This window comes from Myxocyprinus asiaticus, chromosome 19 (genome assembly GCF_019703515.2).
Source record: "Myxocyprinus asiaticus isolate MX2 ecotype Aquarium Trade chromosome 19, UBuf_Myxa_2, whole genome shotgun sequence".
NCBI classification, from domain to species: domain Eukaryota; kingdom Metazoa; phylum Chordata; class Actinopteri; order Cypriniformes; family Catostomidae; genus Myxocyprinus; species Myxocyprinus asiaticus.
The window spans coordinates 43,690,381-43,717,272 of record NC_059362.1 but is presented as its reverse complement, the minus strand read 5'-3'; the positions used below and the strand labels follow the sequence as shown (position 1 = coordinate 43,717,272).

Genomic DNA, 26,892 nt, shown 5'->3' with positions numbered 1-26,892 from the left:
GGACATTTGGTCCCCACAATATAGTATGAACGTGGATACACACACACACACACACACACACACACACAAATACATACACACACAAACACATACACACTCACTCATACACACACACACATACAAACATACACATACACACACAAACACATACACACACACACACACACACACACACACACAAACAAACAAACACATACACACACACTTACACACACACACATACACATACACACACACACACACACATACACAAACAAACACACACGCGCACACACACACATATACACACACACACATACACACACACACACACACGCACATACACTCACACACACGCACATACACTCACACACACACAAATATACACACACACACAAACACACACATACATATTTATGCCTTTCATTTATAGATTTCACTGTTCTAGCCTTGTTCCAGACCCAGACTTTCAGTATTAAACTATGAAAATTCATTATAAAAATACAAATAATAACATGTTTAAAACTATGATCATCTAAACAAAGAGTGAAATAAACAAACCATTTCAATATTTGTTGTGTGAAAGTGATTTCTATAAACATTTCATTACAACCATCCCACAGTTGTGGCATCATTTCCACCACACCAAACAATTTTCTTGTTTTGACCAAAACAATATATATATATATATATATAGTTAGTGTACTTGTTTATGAAATATGAGACAAGATGTTTAAAGAAAACAAGGAAACATCAAGAGTAATATCATTTGTGAATAGAAATTTTATTGGGCGTCATTTCCAATCAAGCGGTAACAGAAGTCAGTCATTTTTATCAAAAACTTAAAAGTGTCATTTCCATCAGTATTATTTCCACACAGAATTATATTTCTGTAAACACAATACAGAATTTGAGATGTGATAAAATTTGACACCGTGGTGGGAATTTTCATGACTTTCAGAAAAAATGATAAAAGTGCATAAATCTCCTGTGATGCATGTACATACACTGTTGGACATTGTTTGTAGACAAATAAAAAACAAATTAGTGAGAGTGTGAAAAATGTTTTAACTAGACTTTACTTTTTAGAAATCCACAGTGCTAACAGTGCCCATATTGGATGAAACACCCGTATAGTACAATGTACACTCACTGAGCACTTTAGTAACACTATGGTCTTGATAAAGTGCCCAACATGGTCTTCTGCTGTTGTAGCTCATCCGCCTCAAGGTTCGACGTGTTGTGCATTCTGAGATGCTATTCTGCTCACTAGAGCGGTCATCTGAGTTACTGTAGCCTTTCTGTCAGCTCAAACCAGTCTGGCCATTCTCTGTTGACCTCTCTCATCAACAAGGCATTTCTGTCTGTAGAACTGCCGCTTACTGGATGTTTTTTATTTTTGGACCATTCGGAGTAAATTCTAGAGATTGTTGTGTGTGGAAATCCCAGGAGATCAGCAGTTACAGAAATACTCAAACCAGCCCGTCTGGCACCAACAATAATGCCACGGTCAAAATCACTGAGATTCTGATAGTTGATGTGAACATTAACTGAAGCTCCTGGCCCATATCTGAATGATTTTATGCACTGCACTGCTGCCACACGATTGGCTAATTAGATCAGTGTTTCCCAACCACTGTGCCGTGAAAGATTGTCAGGTGTGCCGTGGAAAATTATAAAATTCCACAAAATAAATAAATGCATGAAAAAAAAAATAATTTCAGGGATCCAAACTCCTCACCTTTCGGAGAATTTTGCTGTTTTGAAACCATAATCGGTCACTTTTAACTGAAGTGATTGTGAAGAGCAACGATTAATGTGCAAAAGTGATATTTATAAGCGTTAAGGGTCTTTCACATGACTCGTGTCAGCGCTGCAGAATACACTGAAGTCTATGAAGTGACGCCCCTTTACACCAAAGTGTTTTTCACACACACGTTTTTGCTTCACCAATAATGTCTCAACAAGAAATATTTAAAAACTGTCCAAATTTGTGAAGAGACATTGAATGTCTCATAATTTCTTTTAATTAAATATCACCTTATCATTTACGTATATCAGAGACCCCAGTTATTAAACTAATTTAAATTCACCAAGAAAACGTTTAGACCTAAACATAAACAAGTCCTTTTATTATTTTCTGCTATTAAAGCAACTGCAAGCTTTTTTTCTGTCTTACAAATACATGTTTTCAATGTTTATTGTGCACACCTCCCACTTTTTTACATGGCAAACTCGTAAAATCGCCCCTCTGTGACGCTTTCTGCAACTCTTGTCATGTGGAGGGCAATGCGGCACTTGACGCTGCCGTTGAACAGAGAGTTGACACCTCGACTCAACTCATGTGAAATGCGCTTTACAATGATGAAAGAACATTATTAAAACTCAAAATGATTATTATTTGTCTATTATTGTGGTCTTTTCTGATAAATGTCATGCTCAGCAGTTTAAATAGGTTACTGTAGGAAAATGATCCCGTAGATCTGCTTTGTGTTTATAATTCTTATACTGAAGTCAGTAGATTTGTAGCCATGCAAGTTTTAATAAAGGAGAAACTCACATTTATTAGACTATTATTGTTGTCTTTTTGGATGAAAAATAATGCTCAGACTGAAGGAAGACTATAGATCTGCTTTGTTCTTTTAATGCTTAAACATTATAAAGTCTCTTGGTAGATTTCGGTCATGAACACCTCAAAATGATTCACTGACTCACTCATAGCACATAAGACGCTCATTTGTCGCCACCTAGTGACATTTCCAGAAGGGGTCACCGAACTAATCAGTTACAGTTACAGTTTTTTTTTTTTTTTTCGATTGCTCAAACACTATAACCAGGCTTTTGAACTAAAATTTCAAAACCATAAAGCCATTTATCAAAAAGCACACCCATTACCCTAAACTATAAACACTATTCCCCTGTTTTGACACATGAGTCAGATTTCTTGAACTGATACTGCAAAAATCTACACACAAATCCCTTCATTTCTCATTGCCTACACCATGTGGTCATTTAGAAAGCACTAGCATTCAATATTGTTCACTCAAGTCAGCACAGCTTGAGCTCAATTAGCACACAATTACCCAGATGGAAACACTAAGAGTCAAAATTGATCACACACCAATCAGAACCTTCAATAGATAGATAAAAGGGCCTGAGTTAGTTCATTCAGTTTTGGAACAATGGATTCAGACAGATGTGAAGGAAGAGGTCGAGGACACCGGAGAGGAGGACGAGGAGGAGGAAGAGCAGTAGGGAGTGGAGGAAGAGGTGAAGGAGGAGGAGTAGGGAGAGGAGGAGGAGGAGTAGTAGAGAGTGGAGGAAGAGGTGAAGGAGGAGGAGGAGGAGGTGGAAGAGCAGCAGTAGGGAGTGGAGGAAGAGGTGAAGGAGGAAGAGGAGTAGGGAGTGGAGGAAGAGGGTAAGGAGAGGAGGAGGAGTAGGGAGTGGAGGAAGAGGTGAAGGAGGAGGAGGAGGAGGAGGAAGAGCAGTAGGGAGTGGAGGAAGAGGTGAAGGAGGAGGAGGAGGAGGAGGAGGAGGAGGAGGAGGAGGAGGAGTAGGGAGTGGAGGTGAAGGAGGAGGAAGAGGTGAAGGAGGAGGAGGAGGAGGAGGAGGAGGTGGAAGGGCAAGGGCAAGGGCAAGGGCAAGGAGACAAGCAGTCTTGGATGAAATTTGTGCCACTCTAGTTGACCATGTCCTTGTCCTTATTATGACTATGAGGGAGCCAGCACAACCAGAGCAGCCTCCCTACGTTGTTTGGGATAACGTCAGCTTCTATCGCGCTGCTCTGGTTCGTGACTGGTTTACCAATAACCTGAGGTTTTCCAACATCTTTCTGCCTGCATACTCTCCCTTTCTAAGAACCTCACATCCGTGTTCACCTCCTCCAAGCCATGGAAGAAGCCTGCCTAGACATTTCAGTTGATGCGTGCCAGAGGTGGATCAGGCACGCAAGAGGATTTTACTCCCGCTGCCTGGCTAGGGCCAATATAGCCTGTGATGTTGACGAGATTCTCTGGCCTGTCCCAGACCAAAGACGGAGTGCTGGGGCAGAATATTTTTTTGTTGTTTGGTGTATTGTACTGTACAGTACATTTAAGGAATAAAAAAATGTGCAAATGTATACATTTGTGTCTTTTTGTTGTGTTCATCATGTGAACGGTTTTTGAGGGGGAGAATCACAAGCAACATAACTTATTACCGGTTTTTGTAGTATTGTTTTGAATTTATCTCGCCAGTGTGTAAGACTATGTTGTAGTGTGTGTTTTTGAGGGCTTGTGTGTCATGTCTGAGGACAAAGTTTTTTTTTTTGTGTGTTTTTTTTAGGCAAGATTGAATGGTTTTGAGTGGAGAGCTTCATTCTGACCTGAAAATAGGAAGTTCGGGGAATTGGGTGAAAAGTTTGTGTTTAGAGTTCCGAGAAAAGGAGGCATCATTTCAAGATGTGTTTAAACAATCGAGAAAAACTAATAAAATTGAACAAATTTGTGAAACAGAAGCAAGCCTCGCCAAAATACTCTTTATTTTGCAGCTAATTCTGCACAGTTGTAAACTTGAATAAACTTGAATCACTAAAATAGCTGGAATTGGTGATTTTAGCTTATTCTTTAAAAAAAATATCCCCAGAAAAAATGTTTGTGTACCAGTGATTGACTTACCTTTTTCGCCCCTCATGAGTTTGCATCCCTGTAATTTGTTGTGGCATTGCAAGAACAAATCTACAAATTAGAATAGAAGCAATTTGGTTTTTTTCATTACCCATTTAGTGCTCTTGCCACCTGTGACCTCACACAGTGTAGCCTACCTATGTGAGTTTTTTTTTTTTTTTGCATGCTACTAAGACGGACAGAAAACATGGACAAGTTCTTGAAAAGGAAAAATATTGACGATGGTTAGCCTATGTGGGATAGTGGTGTGCCGTAGAATTTTCTTTAGTTGTAAAAAGTGTGCCGTGGCAGAAAAAAGGTTGGGTAACACTGGATTAGATAATCGCATGAATAAGTAGGTGTACAAGTGTTCCTAATAAAGTGCTCAGTGAGTGTATGTCTTACATTGTATTTACATTACATTTACCGTTTGTATTTATGAAGCAATTGCAGGATAGTTTTTTGTAATATCTAACACAATATAAATGACTTTTTACTAGTTTAGTTATTTCGTTCTCTCTCTTTGTCTTTCAGAGCCGTTCCCAAGCTGTGTTCTGGAAGTTTCCCAGCTGGACGTGCAAGAATATTTCTCTCCGGAAGACTTCAGGGTCGGTGAGGAGCTCACGCTGATGGGAAGGCGTTTCCTGCTGTATGACTGTGATGATTACACTAGGAAATACTTTCAACAAAATCACCCCGACATCCAACTCAAACCAGTTACTGTACAGACGAGCACACAGCAGGACAGGAAGAAGGTCAAAAATACTCTTGATTCTTGACCAACATGATAAAATAATTATATATTTATATTTACGGGTGAATCTGAAGAAATGCCCAGGTCACATTTCAACCACATATTTCAAAGAAAACAAAATTTGAAATTATTTTTTGCATAAATTGCATAAAGCCTTTTTTTTGTGACCAGTAAGATTTTTTGTGTTTGCATTAAGACATTTTTAATTTCCCCCCAAATTCTTATTACTCTGATGCAAAAAAATCTCATTATGTAATTTAGTACAACAATTACTATGATGATGTTTATTTTTTCTATTAAAATTATTATTCTTTTTTTCACATTACAGTAATGGAGGGAATTGGGGGGCAGGATATGTGCTTAATTGTCATGAAATAATATTGCAATGGTCATAAAAATAGCCTTGATTGTCTTTATGCTAAATATAATTTTATTTTATTTTCCTTTTGATTTTGGGTGAAATATTTACCCACACTTCGATAATTATATAATCATCTAATATAATTTTAGTAAATGAGACATACACAAAATGTATTCAATTATTTGATTATACACAATGTTCAAAATTCACTTAAAGGAATATTCTGGATTCAATACAAGTGAAGCTCAATCGACAGAACTTGTGGCATAGTATATTGATTGCCCAAAAAAATCATTTTGACTCGCTCCTCCTTTTCTTTAAAAAAAAAAAAAAAAGCAAAAATGGAGGTTCCAGTGAGACACTTACAATGGAAGTGAATGGGGCCAATCTGTAAACATTAAAATACTCACTGTTTCAAAGGTATAGCCACAAGACATAAACAATATGTGTGTTAACATGATTTTAGTGTGATGAAATTGCTTACTAACCTTTCCTGTGTAAAGTTATAGACAATTTTACAACTTTGTTGCCATGATTATGTATTGTCAACAAAAGTGTACAAATGTTGATTTAAACTTTACAGCTCAAATAATACACAAGTTTTAACAGAAGAATTAATGTAAGTGCTTTTATAAAATTATAAGCTTCACATTTCTGCCTTTAAACCCTCCAAATTTGGCCCCATTGACTTCCATTGTAAGTGCCTCACTGTAACCTCGATTTCTGCATTTTTTAAAGAAAAGGAGGGACGAGTCGAAATGATTTTTTTGTTGTAATCAACATTATGGCACAAATGCTGACGACTGAGCTTGAAACTTAACTTGTATTGAACGTGGAATATTCCTTTAATGAAATGCACTCAAAAATATTTGAAAACATAAAATGTGTACTATCCAAGGCTGTTGGTAGATTTTTTTTTAATATCTTAAAATGGCAAAATATTGGCTGATTAATCGGCCTAACCAACACTTTGGTTTATCACTAATCAAAATTACAAGTAGATAATATTTCACTTTTGAAATTAATTTTATACAATTTTGCATAGTAGGCTACTGTATTTGCATGTAATCAATATATACTGTATATATATATATATATATATATATATATATATATATATATATATATATTCTATACAGATGATTTCTGATTCAAATAATCTCTTCACACAATCTTTATGGTGGTGATGACGTACGTCATGAAATTTAAACACAGACTGTCATGTGCAGGTGCAGGTCATTCCACCGTATAACGGCTTTGGTTCTCTGGAGGACTCACTACAGAACTGTCTGTCTCTGATTCCTGAACCGCCCAAGAAAGACGTGATTAAACTACTGGAGAACGACCACAAAGTCCTGCGATACGCCGCACGGCTGGTGAGAGCACTCATACAACTTTAGGGACGACATACTTTCAAAATCCACTACTCGGTGGATTGTCTAATCAACTAGTCGACAAGTCTCAACATAATCTCAAAATGGCCAAATATTGGCCGATTTATCAGTCTATCAAAATACACACACAGTCTGTTCAGATGTCAAAAGTTTTCAAAACATCAACAGGATTCCCAGAATCCTCTAGACGAGGGGCGACGCTTCATTCTGTCCTACTACCTGTCCAACGACATGATCAGCATCTTTGAGAGATCCACACGGAACTCCGGCATCATGGGTGGAAAATTCCTGGAGAAGACCCGCATCCCAAAACCTGGAAGTGCGGCGGAAAATCCAGAATACTACGGACCTGCAGACTTCTCTATTGGAGTCACTGTGGAAGGTTTAGTCCGACATTTCTACACTGTGATTCTACATACGCTTTTATTTCTACTGTTCTATGCAGGACTAAAGTAGTATGAATTAATCAAATGAACAAATAATTAAATGTAACAATTTGTTTTTAATATTACATGAAAACAACAATTTTTATTAAAAACATTCCATTATTGTGAAACCACTCTTTGTGGAATTTGGGATTCGTGCATTAGGTGTCATTCTGAAATTAAGTCTGTTTTTATGAGCAATACTACTTTTACTACGAAAATGAAATGTTTTTAACAATAATGTAAAAAAAGTGTTTCTCTTCCACAGTGTTTGGTCATCGGTTCGTCCTGACTGATGCAGATCGGTACGTGTTAAATTATCTGGAGTCTGTGCCTAATCACATTCCTGAACAAATGCTCTCCTCGCTGAGACAGAAGTTTGGAGTCAGTCAGACCTCAGAGCAGGATGACAGAGATAAGGAGCAACCTGCAGGTAAAAAAATCCCAGCAACTTCAGATATAATACAGTAATTATTGTGTGAAAGCCAAACAGCATGATGGGGTTTCTGATTAGTGATAGTGATCACTCCAAGAGTTTTCTGTGTTCACAGGTGAGACTGATGAAGTTCTTGCCCCCATTGAGAGCTGAAATCACAACTGTTTAGATCTCTGTTCAACAGCAGCATTTCTCTTCCTTCAATCCTTGCAGCATGCAGTACAATAAATAACACTTCCCATCCTCACATTGTCCTCTTTAGTGTGGCCCATTATTTACATCATTTCATGACCCACGTTACCAAAGGTCTCAATATATATATATATATATATATATATATATTACACATACACAGTGGCGGCCAAAAGTTTGGAATAATGTTTCAGATTTTGCTCTTATGGAAAGAAATTGATACTTTTATTCACCAAAGTGGCATTCAACTGATCACAAAGTATAGTCAGGACATTAATAATGTCTCAGACTAATAATGTTCAGAACTTCTTAAACTACTTCAAAGAGTTCTCATCAAAAAATCCTCCATGTGCAGCAATGACAGCTTTGCAGATCCTTGTTATTCTAGCTGTCAGTTTGTCCAGATACTCAGGTGATATTTCACCCCACACTTCCTGTAGCACTTGCCGTAGATGTGACTGTCTTGTCGGGCACGTCTCACGCACCTTACAGTCTAGCTGATCCCACAAAAGCTCAGTGGGGTTAAGATCCATAACACTCTTTTCCAATTATCTGTTGTCCAATGTCTGTGTTTCTTTGCCCACTCTAACCTTTTCTTTTTGTTTTTCTGTTTCAAAAGTGGCTTTTTCTTTGCAATTCTTCCCATAAGATCTGCACACATGAGTCTCCTCTTTGCTGTTATACATGAAACTGGTGTTGAGCGGGTAGAATTCAATGAAGCTGTCAGCTGAGGACATGAGAGGCGTCTATTTCTCAAACTAGAGACTCTGATGTACTTATCCTCTTGTTTAGTTGTACATCTGGTCTTCCACATCTCTTTCTGTCCTTGTTAGAGCCAGTTGTCCTTTGTCTTTGAAGACTGTAGTGTACACCTTTGTATGAAATCTTCAGTTTTTTGGCAGTTTCAAGCATTGTATAGCCTTCATTCCTCAAAACAATGATTGACTGACGAGTTTCTAGAGAAAGCTGTTTCATTTTTGCTATTTTTGACCTAATATTGACCTTAAGACATGCCAGTCTATTACATACTGTGGCAACTCAAAAACAAACACAAAGACAATGTTAAGTTTTATTTAACGAACCAAATTGCTTTCAGCTGTGTTTGATATAATGGCAAGTGATTTTCTAGTACCAAATTAGCAATTTAGCATGATTACTCAAGGATAAGGTGTTGGAGTGATGGCTGCTGTCTAGATTTGATCAAAAATTACTTTTTTCAAATAGTGATGGTGCTGTTTTTTACATCAGTAATGTCCTGACTATACTTTGTGATCAGTTGAATGCCATTTTGGTGAATAAAGGTACCAATTTCCTTCCGAAACAGCAAAATCTGTACATTATTCCAAACTTTTGGCCGCCAGTGTATATATATATATATATATATATATATATATATATATATATATATATATATATATATATATATAATTTATATATAGAATATAATATTTGTAAATATTTATATTTAATTGATATATATATATATATATATATATACACACATATATACTGTATAATATAAATATAATATTTACATACATAAAGACACAGAATATAACCCCAAACCTAACATATATATATATAATTATTTTATATTTACATATATGCATTTTGGCAGACACAGTGCATTCATGAATAATTTTTTTAATTAGTTTGTGTTCCCTGGAAATTGAACCCAGAAGTTGAGCTACAGTAACATCTAATATGTATATACACTGCCTTGCCAAAAAAAAGTTGCATACTCTAATATTTCATTGGAACGCCTTTAGCTTTGATTACAGTGCGCATTCGTCGTGGTATTGTTTCGACAACCTTATGCAACGTCACAACATTTATTTCCATCCAGAGTTGCATTAATTTTTGCCCGAGATCTTGTATTGATGACGGGAGAGTCGAACCACTCTGTAAAGTCTTCTCCAGCACATCCCAAAGACTTTCAATGAGGTTAAGGTCAGGACTCTGTGGCGGCACATTTTCATGTGTGAAAATTATTCCTCATGCTCCCTGAACCACTCTTTCACAATTTGAGCCCGATGAATCTTGGCATTGTCGTCCTGGAATATGCCCATATCATCAGGGGAAAAAAAATCCATTGATGGGATAACCTGGCCATTCAGTACATTCAGGTAGTCAGCTGACTTCATTTTATTGCCTCATAACATTGATGAGCCTAGACCTGACCAATTGAAGCAACCCCAGATCATAACACTACCTCCAAAGGCTTCTACAAGGGGCACTATGCATGACGGGTGCATCACTTCATGCACTTCCCTTCTTACCCTGATGCGGCCATCGCTTTGGAACAGGGTAAATCATCAGACCACATGACCTTTTTCCATTGCTCGACAGTCCAATCTTTATGCTCCCTAGCAAATTGAAGTCGTTTTTTCCGATTAGCCTCACTAACAAGTGGCTTTCTTGTGGCCACACATCTGTTTAGTCCCAATCCTGTAAGTTCTCGTCTCACTGTGCTTGTGGAAATGCTCTTACTTTCACTATTAAACATAGCCGTGAGTTCTACTGTCGATTTTTTACGATGGGACATTTTAGTGATCTCTGATCACCATCATTCAATATTTTTTTTCCGACCACATTTCTTCCGCAAAGCTGACGGTTCACCACTATCCTTCCAGGTTTTAATAATGCGTTGGACAGTTCTTAACCCAATTACAGGGATTTCAGCAATTTCAGTTGTTTTCTATGCTTGATGCAGGCCAATAATTTGCCCCTTCTGAAAAAGGTATTTTCCACGACCACGGGATATGTCTTCTGACATGGTTGTTTAAGAAATGAGAAGCTACACACTGCATCAGTTAGGGTTAAAAGAATTGTTGCCAGCTGAAACATATTAATCACTGCAATAATGATCCAATCATAGGCTCTTAAGTATCTGCTTATTTAAATCCAAACAGCAACTTTTTTTTTGGCCAGGCAGTGTAGATTTTCTGTAAAAAGACAAGACTCAATCAATTTTTTCAATAACAACAAAAAAAAACAATATTTATAAAGCACTGTCATATACAATCACATATCAAACTGTATTAACTTACAAAGCATCATGGGAAACCAGTTCAAAGAAAAGTGAGTGAGTGTTGGTCTCCATTCAATCTCATCCAGGATTATTTCACTAATACAATGCTTGTTCCTACCTCAAACCGGACCAAAACATGGGTTGTCTTCTGCCAGTTCTGTTGCATTGTGAAAATCATGTAAATCTTTTGTTCATTACAAACCCAGAATACGTTTGGAATCTCTTGAAGCCACACAGTAACACTATTACATTTTATAATCTCAATAAGTGTCCTTCCTTGGCCACCGTAGTCACCATTTTTGTACCTCGTGACATGCAGAAAAACGAAATTAACCTCAAAACAGTGCTTAAATAAAGACAGACTGAGTGAAGTTTAGAAGCATATGCAAAAGAAATAACATGAATACTGAAACTGATTAAGAGAATTAGAGTGACAAGAGTCTGTTGAGGGTGCCGCTGTACTGTGATGTCACTTCCTCTGAGAAACAGCACATTCACTTCTCTTGACATGGAAACAGGAAGCAGCAGGCTGTTGAACTGTTTCCCGTTCCTGTGCCCTCGGGGTGGAGAGGCCAAGCGTTGGAATGGGGATGAAGTTTAAGGGGTTTTGATCTTCTTCAGACGAGGAGACATCCCGTTCTCTGCTTTAATCAGTCCGTTCTCGTGGTGGCCAACTGGAGAACACACAAAAATGTTAACTAAGCTATTTAAATCGAGACATTACATGGACTTTTGTTGTTTTTATCCAAGCAAATTACTATAGACTACACCTAACCTAAACCCTCAAAGAAAACTTTTACCAAAAAAATACATACATTCATACGTTTATGTACGAATTGCTTTTCCAATTGAAGACGTCCCAAAGCATTGGATAATTGTGTACCCAAACGTGCAACACAACTTGTGGTATAGGAGAAAAATGCATCATTTAATACTAAATAATGTCACTTCTGTAAACATAAATATATCAGCATCTGACCTCCAAAAACAGTGTCATTCTTTAATATTTTAAAGTTTTAGCTTTCACACACAATGAACGAATACAAAAGGCAAGGGAGTTCACTAAAAAAATTCAACGTCATTTACATCATTTCATTTTTTTAAATAATGAAATTATTTAATTTACACATTTAAATATTATATTTATATATTTATCATTTATACTAAATATCACATTTATAAATATTATATTTATTTACATATTTCTAAATATTTATATATAATATTTTTATTTAGGTAACACTTATGTAAAAAAGTTTTTTTCCCAAGCTGATTTTTCTCTCTCCGTACAATACAATGAAAGTGGATGGGGACTCGTGATTATCAAGCTCTAAAAATGACAACAAAACAAACACCATAATGTGCCATAAAAGTACTCCATATGACTTGTGCTCTACTTAAAAGTCATACGATAGCTGTGTGTGAAGAACATATGGAAATTTAAGCTAATATTCACTTTAAATCCTCCGCCAAACTTCTTAATTCACATTTGAGCTTCCACATATTAAAGCTGGCGCGCTGGCATAATTAACGCCAAATATGGCGCAACAAGTCTCGCTAGTCATATTTGAATTTAGACGACTGTGAATGAGATATGAAAGCTGTGATTCTGCGGTACTTAACCCTTGTGTGACCTTTGGGACATTTGTCTTTTTCATTTTTGTTTTTTCGATCATTTTGGCTGTGATGATGCCAATGGCATAAATTTTGCCAAAGGTGTGTATTTTGGGGGGAATTTTGATATTTCAACCTCAGTTCCTATAATTCATATATAATATCAGGACCTTAAGGACAAAAATGTCCCCATTGAAACCCATTAAAATGGCAATATTTGATCCTAGTACCATTAAAGCATAAAATCATGAATTCTACGATATTATGCTTTCATTCCGGAGCCCTGGTTTCAAAATGTAAATCTGTAATATTTTCCACCAGATGGCGCCATTTCTCTCATGTTTAGCCTATGGAGCAAATACATGCTTTTTCCCTATTTTCTGTTTGATGTATTAGGGGCGGTTTACACGACAACGGTTTCAACTAAAAACGGAAAACTTTTTATGCGTTTTGGCTGTTCGTTTACACGACAACGCCGTTTTGGGGCCTGAAAACGCAAACTTTTGAAAACGGGTTTCAAAGTGCACGTTTTTGAAAATGATGCCGTCTCCGTTTAAACATGCAAAATCGTTTGTGAAAACGATGACGTCAAGCGCAGGTGTATTACATGTTATATAAAGAATGGTGGATTGATGGGCATCAATTTGAGATGTATAATTATCAATATGAATACTGGCGTCTGTGCAAATAACAATAATCAACAATTTATTCATTTGGGGTGTTTTGTATGGAGTGTGAACATTGTACAGTAGGCAGAACCTGCAAATTGAAAATCTTGAAATTAATGTATGGATTCAGATGGGAAAAATGTATTTGTATTTTAAATGTTATTTATTTATTTACTTAATTTTATTGGATGTACCATTACCCTGCAATTCATTCACCCACCGCTTATGTATATAGCCTATAGACAGAGATGTGATGCCATGTACAGTATTCAATGATATGCTTAGAATATGAAAACATGAGGCAGTGAATATGCATGTTAGATCCAGTGTACACAAGACCTCTCTCTCCGTCAGAAGATATCCATATATCAGAGTTCTGTCTGATATCCAAAACCAGTCAACATCAACAGCTTGTTATGTTAACTTACTCTCCTACCAGCTCAAGAGTCAGCAGGGGGGATACAGAAGAAGGCAGGAGATGAAGTGATGATAAAAATGAGCACAGTTTATTGAATAATCTTGAGTGTTCAGTCTATAGGCATGCGCGCGAGTACTTCAAAACAACGCGCAAGACATTAAAACTACAACGGCGGACTACAGGACTGTGTTTGTGCTGCTCAAGAGTTTGAGTTTATTGACGCTTCTCCAGCAAAGTAATTGTAGTAATAAAGCAACCTCATCGTCCGTCCATACAAAATTGCTTGATGCTTTCGCCATCTTCATTGTTTGTATTCACCGCTCTGTGGAAGAAAACTTATGTGCGCAGGCGCGTAGTGTTTCTTTACATCGTCAACTACTGGCCTGGCATGCATAATACAGCGTTTTTAGTCGTTTTCGCGGCTCCGTGTGAACGGGGATCGTTTTGACAACGTTGTTGTCTGTACGCAAAACTTTTCAAAAACGCAAAGGAAAAACGTTTCCGTTTTTAGTACATCATTGTCGTGTAAACATAACCTTATAGAGCACTGCAGGCCAGTTGAATAAATTATGCAGATAAAATTGTGTGAGTGTGTTGACGCACACATTTTTGTCCTCCAAGGACTTCAGAGTAACTTTTTTTTTTATTGACGCACAAGGGTTAATACTTCATTCCACAAAGTTATTGTGTGGCTTCATAAGATTTGGAATACAGCTCACGAGTCGTGTGAACTACTTTTCTGCTATTTTTTTTTTGTCATTTTTGGAGCATGACAGTATTTTTCCCCATTCACTTTCACTGTATGGAAAAGAGCAGCATCAACATTCTGCAAAACATCTCCTTTTGTTTCACCAAATGGATCGACATGAGGGTGAGTAAATGACAGAATTTTCATTGCTAGCGAGTGTTAATTGGAATGTGTACCTGAATCACGTTTGAGCGTGCGCTGCATCTGTTGTTTAGCGGCCGCTCTTTTCCGGGCCGCCTGCTCCAGTCGCAGCTCGCGTGTTCGGCTCAGTTGGAAACGGAAGAACTTCCAGAGCAACCACGACTGAGTGAAACACACCAAGAACAACACCAGCAGCCTGCATGAAACAGAAACACAGCATAATAAGATGATTACACATGTTTATAATAAAGTAAGGAAGTACGGTAGGTGTGATTTCTGGTCTCACCTGATAGAAAGGGTGTTAAAGTTTCCTGTTTCCAAATCAAGTGTCTGGTTTTCAGAACGAGCCAAACCGAAGCCGACAGCCAAGAACATCAGAGTTAGAGTGATCATACGCGTCAGAACAAACCCAATGGACCACTTCTCAAACCTACACACACACCTCAAATGCTTAACGTATGTAGCCAAACATGAATATCAACAAACTTCAGCTCAAAGTTTTTAAACACTCCAGAAAAAAATAGCTGTAGGACATGTGTCTTACTCACATTTTATGTTGGTTTTCATCAATAAAGTAGAAGAGTCGGGACAGATGGAAACCCATTTCAGAGAGATACTGAAGAAACAACAAAACTAGCCCGATTCGGGTCAAACTAAACAAAGGAAGAAATGAACAATTTACAAAAACATACTCACGCTCTAAGAAAAAAATCTAATTATACAGTAACAGTAGTCCACTGATTTTATTGGTTTATTACAATTTTAGTGTTTAGCAAATATTACGGTCCACATATACAAAGACAATATGTTTAACAGCCATATAAGTAAGGGATAATGAGCAGTCCGATGGTTGTTATCGCAAAATAAACTCTGTCAGGGTGATCAGGTGTTGTATCACCCTGAAGGGGTTTATTTTGCGATAACAACCATCTGACTGCTCATTATCCCACTTATTACACAGCTACTAACCAAATAAATAATGGACATACAATATTGATTTGCATTGAACTTATTTAATTCTGTGAGAAGATAGAAATCATTGAGCAACTGAATTCCACCTCCGAGTTCTGTTGGTGTTTTAATTATCGTCTGACTGCTCATTATTCAGCTTATTACAAAACTACTTGCCAAATAAATAAAATGGACATGAAACATTAATACAAGTTGAAATTATTTTACTAGTTTACTTGTAAAGATCGCAGAGTGATACGAGAAGTAGGAAAGATGACTTGCAATACCAGGATGACCGGTCTGATTTGTCTTAACACCGGGATGTGCGGTTGTAACTCAGATATATCAGACCGCTAGATGACGCTAGATGGGATCAATCAGAATAGAGTATTTTAGAGAGCCATGTAATAATAGTAAATATAAAAGGTGCTTTCACACAGCCTTTGTTCTAAATTTAACACTGTTTTTGCATTTAGAGGATGTGCGCAAACAGGACCTGTTACCGAAATACTGACAAATCAGCGTTACCAATTTCCCAGTTCCAAAACATTGCTGGAAAAGTTCTGTGTTTGATGCTGTGTATGAACAAAGCTGTAACATTAGGTGCGCTTTTTCAAAGTTGAAGTCCGGTTTAACTAGACATGTGTTGCAACGATCAAAAGACGTCTATCTAGCACGTTTACGTCGAAAAACAACAAACAGGTGACGAATGTACAGTTTAGACATAATAATACAAGAAGTCAAAATAAAGAACTAAAATAGTTCACGCTGTTTAGGTTCTGTCCATGTGACAGAAACTTGCGAAAATCTATTATCTTGATTAAGAAAGCTAGTTAGCTATGGTGTAGAAAGAAATTAATCATCATATTGTATTAAATGGTTAAAAATGTAATCTGGAAAGTAGAGGATAGTGGATTTTGCCGATACCGATTGCTAAGGTGGTGGGAAAGGCCGAGAACCGATTAATCGGCCAACAGTTTTAAAAATCAAATAAACATTTCTTATTCTTTCCTTACTATGACGGGCACAGATGTAGAGGCTACAAGAGTCGAAAATGATAAAAATTCCAGATGCAGTTTATTGTTTAACGAAAATCCCAATAATAACCAGAAAAAAAATATACGATTTGGTGCATAATCCGGGACTTTTAAATATAAACAAGCCAAAAACCCACTGGGGACTCTTATTTTGAAATGACAGAGACTTGGCCCCGTTACAATGCTCTACAGTGCTTTGAAAAAGTATTTGCCCCCTTCCTGATTTCTTCTATTTTTGTGTATTTTTCATACTAAACTGTTTTAGATCATCAATCGAGATATAACATGAAACAAAGGCAACCTGAGTAAACACAAAATACAGTTTTCAAATATATATATATTTTTTATTGAAGCAAAAAAGTTATCCAACACCTATATCACCCATGTGAAAAACTAACTGCCCCCTTAAACTTAATAGCTGGTTGTGCAACCCTTTAGCAGCAACAACTGTAACCAAACGCTTCCGATAACTGGAGATCAGTCTTTCACAACGCTGTGATTGAATTTTGGCCCACTCTTCTTTGCAGAACTGCTTTAGTTCAGACACATTGGAGGGTTTTTGAGAATCAACTGCCCGATTAAGGTCCTGCCACAGCATCTCAATAGGGTTCAAGTCAGGACTTTAACTAGGACACTCCAAAACTTTAATTTTGCTTCTTTTGAGCCATTCAAGAGGTGGACTCCTGTGCTTTGGATCACTGTCTTGCTGCATAATCCAGTTGCGCTTGAGCTTCAACTCATGGACTGATGACCGGACGTTCTCCTTTAGGATTTTCTGGTAGAGAGCAGAATTCATGTTTCCCTCATTTATTGCAAGTCGCTCTGGCCCTGAAGCAGCAAAGCATCCCCACACCATCACACTACCACCACCATGCTTGACCGAAGGTATGATGATCTTTTTGTGGAATTCTGTGTTTGATTTACACCAGATGTAACGGGACCCCTGTCTTCCAAACAGTTCCACTTTCGACTCATCAGTCCATAGAACATTGTCCCAAAAGGTTTGATGATCAAAGTGTGTTTTGGCAAAATTCAGAAGAGCCTTAATGTTCTTCTGGGTTAGCAGTGGTTTTCGCCTCGCCACTCTTCCATGGGTGGCGTTTTTGACCAGTGTCTTTCTGATAGTGGGGTCATGAACAGTGACCTTTATTGATGCGAGAGAGGCCTGCAGTTCTTTGGATGTTATCTTTGGCCTTTTTGTGACTTCCTGGATGAGTCGTCGCTGAGTTCAGTGCTGTGCCAAGTTTTCTCCATTTGGAGATAATGGCTCTCACTGTGGTTCTTTGGAGTCCCAGAGTCTTTGAAATGTTTTTATAACCCTTCCCAGACTGATGTATTTCAATCACCTTTTTCTCATCATTTCTTGACTTTTTCGACCTTGGCATAGTGTGCTACTGGGTGAGACTTTTTAGCCAACTTCATGCTGTTGAAAAAGTTATATTTAGGTGTTGATTTGATCGAACAGGGCTTGCATTAACCAGGCCTGGGTGTGTCTAGTCCAGCTGAACCCCATTATGAATGCAGTTTCATAGATTTGGGGATTTAGTAAGTAAGGGGGCAAATACAATTTCACACAAGCATAGAATAACCTTTTTGCTTAAAAAAATAACATTATCATTAAAAAACTGTTTTAAATTGTTTTATGTTAGATTTTGTTTGAATTTTTGAAACAATTTAGTATGAGATATACACAAAAGCAGAAGAAATCAGGATGGGGGCAAATACTTTTTAACAGCATTGTATATTAAGTATTAGTCAAATTAAGGTTTTTATAGCCTAATATATATATATATATATATATATATATATATATATATATATATATATATACACACACACACACACACACACACACAGTTGCAATCAAAAATATTCAACCCCCAAAGTCAATCATTTGTGGAGCATCCTTTATTCTTAATAACAGCAAATAAATGTTTCAAGTAAGTGTTCTCAGGCTTCAGACACCTCTCTATTAGAATTTTTACACATTTCTCATGAGCAAAAGCTTCCAGCTAATTGACATTCTCTGGTTTCTGTGCTGCCACTGCTTCCTTGAAATCCCAACAAAGGTTTGCAATGGGATTTTAATGATGGACTGAAAGGGCCATTTAAGGACATTCCACGACCTATCCCTGAACCGGATTTTCTCCCCTTTACTCCCCAATTTCGAATGCCCAATTGCATCCCAATTTCAATCCCAATGCATTCTAGGTCCCCATGGTGGCATAGTGACTCGCCTCAATCCAGGTGGAGGAGGACGAATCTCAGTTGCCTCCGCATCCAAGACTGTCAATCCGCGTATCTTATCACATGGCTTGTTGAGCGTGTTACCGCGGAGACCTAGCATGTGTGGAGGCTTCACGCTATTCTCCGCGGCATCCACGCACAATTCACTACGCGCCCCACCGAGAGCGAACCACAATGTAGCACCCACGAGGAGGTTAACCCAACGTGACTCTACCCACCCTAGCAACCAAGCCAATTTGGTTGCTTAGGAAGCCTGACTGGAGTCACTCAGCATGCCCTGGATTCAATCCAAATTCCAAATTCCTTCTTGAATATTCAAGTCAACATTTCCCTTGGTGAAGTTTTGCTTTCTTCCACTCCCCAAGAAGGTTGCTGTTGTACCATATTTAAAAAAATGTATGAATGGTGCTGCCAAGTTTGTCTGTTGGAAATTGAAGTGCCTTGGAAATGTACTTTTAGCCATGACCTTTCTTGTGTAATGAAATAATCTCCTCTATTAGCTTTTGTGACAGCTTATTTTTAATTGCATTTTTTGTATAGAAATCCATTTTTGCTCACGACACTAAACTTAAATTTTAAAACTTAAGTGCCATTGTAGATTGATGGCTTAATTTTGTTTTTTAAAACAATTACTTGTGTAGCCTTACATATTTAAGAAACAGTTACATGCAATATGGGTTGAATAATTATGACATGGCTGTATTTAAAAAAAAATAAAAAATAATCTGCTATTTACAAATATTATACAAAAATTCTGGGTCATCAGAAAAGCTTACCTTTGTAAATCCTTACTGTCTTGGGGGTTGAATAATTTTGATTGCAACTGTATATATATATGTATGTATGTATGTATGTATGTATATATATATATATATATATATATATATATATATATATATATATATATATATATATATATATATATATACACATACATACATACATACATACATACATTCACACACATACATTACCAGATGAGGTTTAATTAGGAATATGGTTTTATTATATTATTATTCACAAGATATGAATCTGGAGACACAATGCATGTTCTGATGGGGCACATTTCCATTTACTCACAATTTTTGTTGCATGCTCTCACTTTAATTTAGAAGGCTTAATTATCACAGATTTTTGCAGATAACTGATAGTTCCAAAAAGCAACTACTGGCATCGATTAATCTGTAAAACCGATATATTGTCTAGCTGTACAAGAGAGTCAATGGTTCATGTGTAGACTTACTTTAACAGATACGCAGCCAGAATATGTACCAGATAGAGACTGATGTACTGCAGCTGACGAGGGATTTCCTCCTGCAAACAAACACAAATCTCTTCAGTCTTCTGTTTTCTTCATTTGTCTGTTCTCTTTTACATCAGTGCTTGTATTTAACTCATCTCTTACCTTTCTCACTTTCTGGAAGTAAAGTTCAGGCAGTGTGTGAAACCAGTAAGCCAGCTGAGTGAGATAGAAAAACTTCACCTGAAACCTGACAGACAGACGGAGAGAATATTACAATCACGTTACATTCACACAGAACCAACCACAATGATGTTCTGAATGCTGTTGATGATTTGATGCGTTTTTGATGTGTATAACACACATCAAAAACACTGGTGCATTTTATGGCAGTGTATAGCCTGTAAGAGCCATGAATGTACAATATAAACAAATCAAATTACAGTATATTACTTTAAATCGACATTGAGTAGTAAAACAGCATCTTTTACTGACCTTATGTGAATTCTACTCATAGAATGAGGCATGAAGTCATTGATTGCACATTTTAATGTCATATTAGTTAAGTTATTACATGTAGTCTTATTCATCCTCATATTTAAATTCTCCTCTAAACGCCTGTGGACAGTGTCTGAATGTTTGCAAACAGTATACCGTTGAGCTTCAAAGTTCTGCCCACCATTCACTTGCACTGTATGAAGCTACAGAGCTGAGATATTCTTCTAAAAATCTTAGTTTGTGTTCTGTAGAAAAGAAAGTCATACACATCTGGGATGGTATGAGGGTGAGTAAATGATGAGAGAATTTTCAATTAAGCACTTTACCTCCCAAATTCTGATTACCATAATGCAAAAAAAATCTCATGTATTGAAAATTGTCCTGTCCAAATACATTATTTAAAAAAAAAAAAAAATTAAACAAAACAGATATTCCAATGTATTCTCACAATTTTACTTTACAAATACTTACTCTAATGCCAAGTATTACTGTAATGCCAAATACTTTTTTTGGCATTAGAGTAAAATATATATATATATATATATTATTTTATTTTTATTTTTTTTGCATTATGGTAATGTAAACTGTAGTGGGAAATGTGCAAGATATAAAAAAAAAAAAAAAAAAAAAAAGTCTTCTTAAATCAGATAATAGGCCTTATCTTTTTATTTAAAATATAATTTAGTATTTTTTAATCTTTTGATTTTGGGGTGAAATATGATTCAGACATTTCTTGACATTTTTTGTGAGATTCACTCCAATGTTAGTTATTATGTAAAACAATAACATGTTTGTGTGTGTGTGTGTGTACCTCAGGTGTACATGAGGGTAATTCTCCCAAAGGCTGCTGAGATGCAAAAGATATCCCTCCTGTAAAGCATCAAAACAATTTATGAAAGACATGATAAGAACGCGTGAAGTTTTATGTGTGTGTGTGTGTGATTTGATTGGCTCTTACTGTGGCGATGACGTAGAGACTCCATAAACTGGACACCAGGTAAAACACACACAGCTGCCCAGATTCATTAAACTTTGTGTTTTTACTCTTCGACAGGTGGAGACGCCTGTTTACTTTCTACAACAAAGCAAAAAATAATGTAACTCATTAAAACGAAATAAACTACATTTGCATTTCCTAAAGGAAACACTAGTGCTAGGCAGGCACACAAAGTTTAGGTTTTAGGCTCCAGTTCTTTGTAAAATGCTTCATCAGGCCTGTTTTGCTGTGATACTCTTGTTTTCTGTCGGCTAACTAGGGGAACATAGAACAAACCCTAAACAGAATGTTTATGGAATAATAATACAGTGCTGCCTTGAAAGTACAATAATAAACTAATGATAAGCAATACAAATCCAGAATACAGTCTCTTCTGGCATCTTACATCTAGAACATACTCCTGCACCACAGCGTGAAGAATTATGGTGATGAAGAGATAGAAGAGAACGGTGGCACAATCCTTCCATCCATAATGATACAGAGATACTTCTCCATCTGAAACACATGCATGGACACAAATGTTTACTTGAATGTACATTTCTTTTATCTTATGCTAGTAGGGCTGGGCAATATATTGAATCCTCACGATATTATCGCGATGATTTTAATGCACTTTTCATTTGGCGACTATGTTTCCTAAAGAGCGCGTCATTAAACTCTTTTCACAACCTTTTAGGGCTGCACAATTAAACAAAATAACATTGCGAAAGGCAGACATTTTCTTCAATGAATACATGATCTGTTTGTGGTTCAGAGTGAACAGGTGACGCGTTTCTCTGTTCACGCACGGAGCTCGTGATACGCCGTTTTCAGCAATCTTAGAGCCGTTCGACTGCATTGAGAAAAGTACAGCAGGTTCAAACATTCTTGCAAAAACAAACATTTATAGCCTATTATACAAATCTAAAAACGCAACATAGTGTCACAGAAATGAAGTAGATGACAGCGTTTCTCCAGATTTTGTAATGAGGGACATAAACTGTCAAATTCACATCTGATCATGCAGTTTTCCACAAAAATAAAAGCTCCAGGTGAATGTGTAGTAAATACAACAGAAATATATTAGTATTGTATTTTTAAAAAAGTCCTCAAAATGATAATAACAATTCAATATCATATTATAATAATAAACTTGACTGGACAATAATAAACAATATTTATCTGGGTTCCAAAATATGAGTGAGTGAAGTTGTTTTTGCATACCCTGTTCATTCATAAAAAAATTAATATATATATATATATATATATATATATATATATATATATATATATATATATATATATATATATATATGTAGATAAATATTGCTTTTTTTATTACTGTATTGTTTTTATGGTGCATCTAATTATATTTATTACACTATAAATTAAATACCATTCTTCCTTGTGTTCATTTAGTCAGAAACTGTGAAAAACATGCCTTCATTATCTTTAAAACTGCACTAAGTAATTTACTTTGGTTTCAATTAACAAAAGTTCATTATTGAGTAAGTACATAAAAAAATCAGTGTTCAAAACCATGTCCTTCTCTTACCCCGATTCACTACGGTAAGCATACAATAATGATTTTTACTTTGAGTTGTTGGGTCGAAATTAGCAAGTTTAGGTTTTAGCCACAGATGTCGCTAGAGAGCCCAAAGTTCCATAGTGCCACTTTAAAGGGATAGTTCACTCAAAAAGGAAAATTCTCATCATTCACTAACCCTCATGTCATCCCAGATGTGAATGACTTTCTTTCTTCTGGAGAACACAAACAAAGATTGTTTGAAGAATAAATCTCAGCTCTGTAGGTCCACACAATGCAAGTTAAGTAACTTTAAAGCTCAAAAAAAGCACATAAAGGCAGCATAAAAGTAATCCATATGACTCCAGTGGTTAAATCCATGTCTTCAGAAGCGATTTGATAGGTATCAATATTTAAGTTATTTTTTACAATAAATCTCCACTTTCACATTTTTCTTCTTTTGTTTTTGGCGATTTGCATTCTTCGTGCATATCGCCACCTACTAGGGAGGAGAATTTATAGTAAAAAGGACTTAAATATTGATCTGTTTCTCACCCACACCTATCATATCGCTTCTGAAGATATGGATTAAATCACTGGAGTCATATGGATTACTTTTATGCTGCTGTTATGTGCTTTATTGAGCTTCAAAGTTCTGGTCACCATTCACTTGCTTTGTATAAACCTAAAGAGCTGAGATATCTTCTGTTCAGCAGCATGGCGTGATTAATGATGAGAAAATTTTCATTTTTGGGTGAACTATCCCTTTAAGTAGATTTTTATTACATTAAACATTTTGAATCTACTTGGCCACAATTGCTGTGTGGATCAAAAATGATGGTTCCCCTGATTTAAACTCACTTTAAATGTAATTTTTGAGCAAATATATCGTCAAAAGGTCGAAAAATGTTGAGAAATAATTTTTGGAGACATATCGCCCAGCCCTATAACGATGCTTCAAAAACAGCAGTGAATCCAAGATACCGTTTCCTTGATTGGACGATATTCTGTCATTAATGACTCTTATATTCTGGGTTCCATGTGTGTGACATTTAAAAACACACCTGCTGTCATGGTGCTGATGTTATACTGCGGCTGAATGAATAAAATAGCCGTTTTCGCTGTTGTCTGAAAGAGAAAAGAGAGAGTTTGATGTTTACTGAGAAGAATCACCTTTCCTGCACGCCAAGTGAGGAATAATGTCATTACTGCAAAACAAACCCTGAAGCAGAGAGGTCTTGCATCAGGGGTTTATTTTGAGAAAATGACCCGCTGACTTTACATTATCCCGCTTACTCCATGGCTACTTACCAAATAATAATAAATAAATGGATCTGAAATTATTATGTGAGAAGGAAGAGCGCGGAGTAAAACAAGATATATAAAACTACCACAGCTATGAAGACAATTATAAGTCAGTTAGCTATACAGTTAAGTTATTTTGATAGTTAATCTAATTAATCTAATATATTCAAGAAGAGTGCATGAGCAATCAGGACAATAAATAACCAAAGAAAAAAAAGAAAAGAAAAAAATCAAATGATTTTATATTATGTAGTACATTACCAGGGACAAATGAGCTATATCTATGTCTATAAAACATGTTGCATGAGTAGTAGGCTATTGTATTTATGCATACAAGGTTGATTTGCAGAGAAAGATAGTTCTGGCATTTCAGATGGTCTCAGTTAAGCATTTCGATTCATAAGAAAATGCAAAACAAGCAAACAAATATCAGATCAGTTTCAGCTGATTTGTTTAAAAAAATAAAAAGTCATAAATGAAGTGTTTGTGCAGTGAAACATCTGGGTTTTATGCACAGAGCAGCACTGGTGTGTGAAACAGCATTTAATCTGGAGGAAATCCCATCTAAATACACAGACTTGACGTTTGCATGACAGATGAGATAAGAAATGCATGAAATAAAGAGAGTTTGTTTCACTGTTTGCCAACATTTTTCAGTTCCTGTTTTTTAAAAGGTCAATATGCCGTTTTAGATGATCGATTCATAAGTGACAGATCATAATGCACATAATATATTAAGTGTTTCAGGAATAAATGAAGATGCATTATCCTGAATGTACATCAAAGGGAGGCGCGTGAGAGATTTGACGTGGCACTTCAAGCAGAAACCTGAGCAACGTCATAAAAATTCAAATACACCACCGTACCACCTGATGCATGTGTTAAAATCACATTTCTGAAGATAAGCCGGTGTGCAAGTATGTGTGTGCACTTTTAATACATCATAGAGCAGTCATCTGGGCCCATGTGATGGGAGATTTTTAAAAGAACTTTTGAAAAAAGTTGTGACTCGTGCAATTCTCTTAATACATTGCATTATGTTAAATGCACACTTCTCGTGTTTATGAAATGCAAAAACTGTAAATGTCTGTCTTATTTTCTTATATCCAAACAAGTGGACGGTGAATTCGATAGCTTTATGTATTCACCTTAAAGTGGTCGGTCTATTTTTAAAGTTGCATTGCCTGTCTTTAAATTGCAGGCTTAATATTGATGTAAAAGCCAGAAGAAACAGAGAGACAGAGAGACAGAGGAGAAAAACAGCTGGCAGAGAGACGATAGAAATGAGGAATGAAAAACTCTCAAAACTCACCTCAAACATCAGTCCAATCAAAATGAAAATGACCAGACTAAAGACGATGTCGGCGTGATTCTGAATGAGAAACTCTTGGCTGAAGAAAGGGTAACTCTTATTTCTCTTACGAAAAGCCATCTCAGAAGTTCTTGATTTTCCACTCTTCTTTCTCTCGTCCAGGAAACTTCCACGAATCACTCCAAACTTCTGCACTAACACTGCGCATGCGCGCATGAGCCACAAACTAATATTAGCGCATGCGCAGTGCATGTGTAGGGTTGGGAGTGATTCGTGGACAAACCATTGGGTCGTAATGTGGGGAAATTGTTATATTATATTATATTATACTACATTATATTATATTATATTACTCTGTAGAGTTAAAAGTGATTTGTGGACCAACCATTGGATAATAAAAGAGAAGGGGAATGGTTACTAAATAATTTATATTATATTATATTATATTATTCTGTAAAGTTTGAAGTCATTCTTGGACCTACCCTTGGGTGATAAAAGGAGGGAAAAGCTTACTAAATAATTAGTTATATAATATATTATATTACATTACATTATTCAATAAATGTATTTTTTAAATTCATTATCCAGTAATCAGAAGGGCCTGATTGGTCTATCTTGATCAGCATTGAGAAAGACACTTACCATGGAAGTGAATGAGGCTGGTACATATACACAGTTTCTAAAGTTTAGCTACAATATGTAAACACTATATGTGTTAACATGATTTTAGTGTGATAAAATCGCTTACTAACCTTACCTGTGTCAAGTTATATCCAATACCTGGATAACAGGGATTTGATGTCATGGCTAAGTTGTAATATTGGATATAACTTTATACAGATAAGCTCAGTAAACGATTTTATAACACTAAAATCATGTTATTACGTATAATGTTTTCATCTTGTATAGCTTAACTTTAGAAACTGTGTGTACAGCATTTGTTACACAATGTGTTGTTTTTACACAAGCTTGATTTGATTAGTCTCACAGATGTAGA

General features: G+C 36.3%; 2 protein-coding genes across 2 annotated transcripts in view; one reads left to right on the top strand and one right to left on the bottom strand.

Moving 5' to 3' along the window:
- The window catches only part of LOC127409656 (protein eva-1 homolog A-like), a 78,540-nt gene extending 70,304 nt beyond the window's left edge, over positions 1-8,236 (top strand). The window contains exons 6-10 of the mRNA XM_051644369.1: positions 5,157-5,377; positions 6,967-7,113; positions 7,300-7,513; positions 7,825-7,989; positions 8,108-8,236. Of these exons, the coding sequence (XP_051500329.1) occupies positions 5,157-5,377; positions 6,967-7,113; positions 7,300-7,513; positions 7,825-7,989; positions 8,108-8,145 (785 nt within the window). The 3' untranslated portion in view covers positions 8,146-8,236. The remainder of the gene's footprint in view (positions 1-5,156; positions 5,378-6,966; positions 7,114-7,299; positions 7,514-7,824; positions 7,990-8,107) is intronic.
- A 2,841-nt stretch (positions 8,237-11,077) lies between these two features.
- On the bottom strand, positions 11,078-26,082 carry LOC127409693 (translocating chain-associated membrane protein 2-like). The gene is made up of 11 exons (XM_051644439.1): positions 25,896-26,082; positions 24,343-24,406; positions 22,160-22,269; positions 21,736-21,852; positions 21,589-21,647; positions 20,445-20,529; positions 20,283-20,353; positions 15,353-15,457; positions 15,091-15,234; positions 14,840-15,000; positions 11,078-11,889 (listed from the first exon to the last, which is right to left on the bottom strand). The coding sequence occupies exons 1-11, from the start codon at positions 26,013-26,015 to the stop codon at positions 11,813-11,815; spliced, it is 1,113 nt and encodes a 370-aa protein (XP_051500399.1). The 5' UTR covers positions 26,016-26,082; the 3' UTR covers positions 11,078-11,812.
- Positions 26,083-26,892: the final 810 nt, after the last annotated feature.

Excerpts from the sequence above, each read along its gene's own strand:
- LOC127409693 (XM_051644439.1), bottom strand. The coding sequence starts at position 26,015 with ATGGCTTTTCGTAAGAGAAATAAGAGTTACCCTTTCTTCAGCCAAGAG. Across the intron at positions 22,270-24,342 it reads CATCAGCACCATGACAGCAG|ATGGAGAAGTATCTCTGTAT; the intron begins GTGTGTTTTTAA and ends CATGTGTTTCAG. Across the intron at positions 15,458-20,282 it reads CTGGCTGCGTATCTGTTAAA|TTTGACCCGAATCGGGCTAG; the intron begins GTAAGTCTACAC and ends TCCTTTGTTTAG.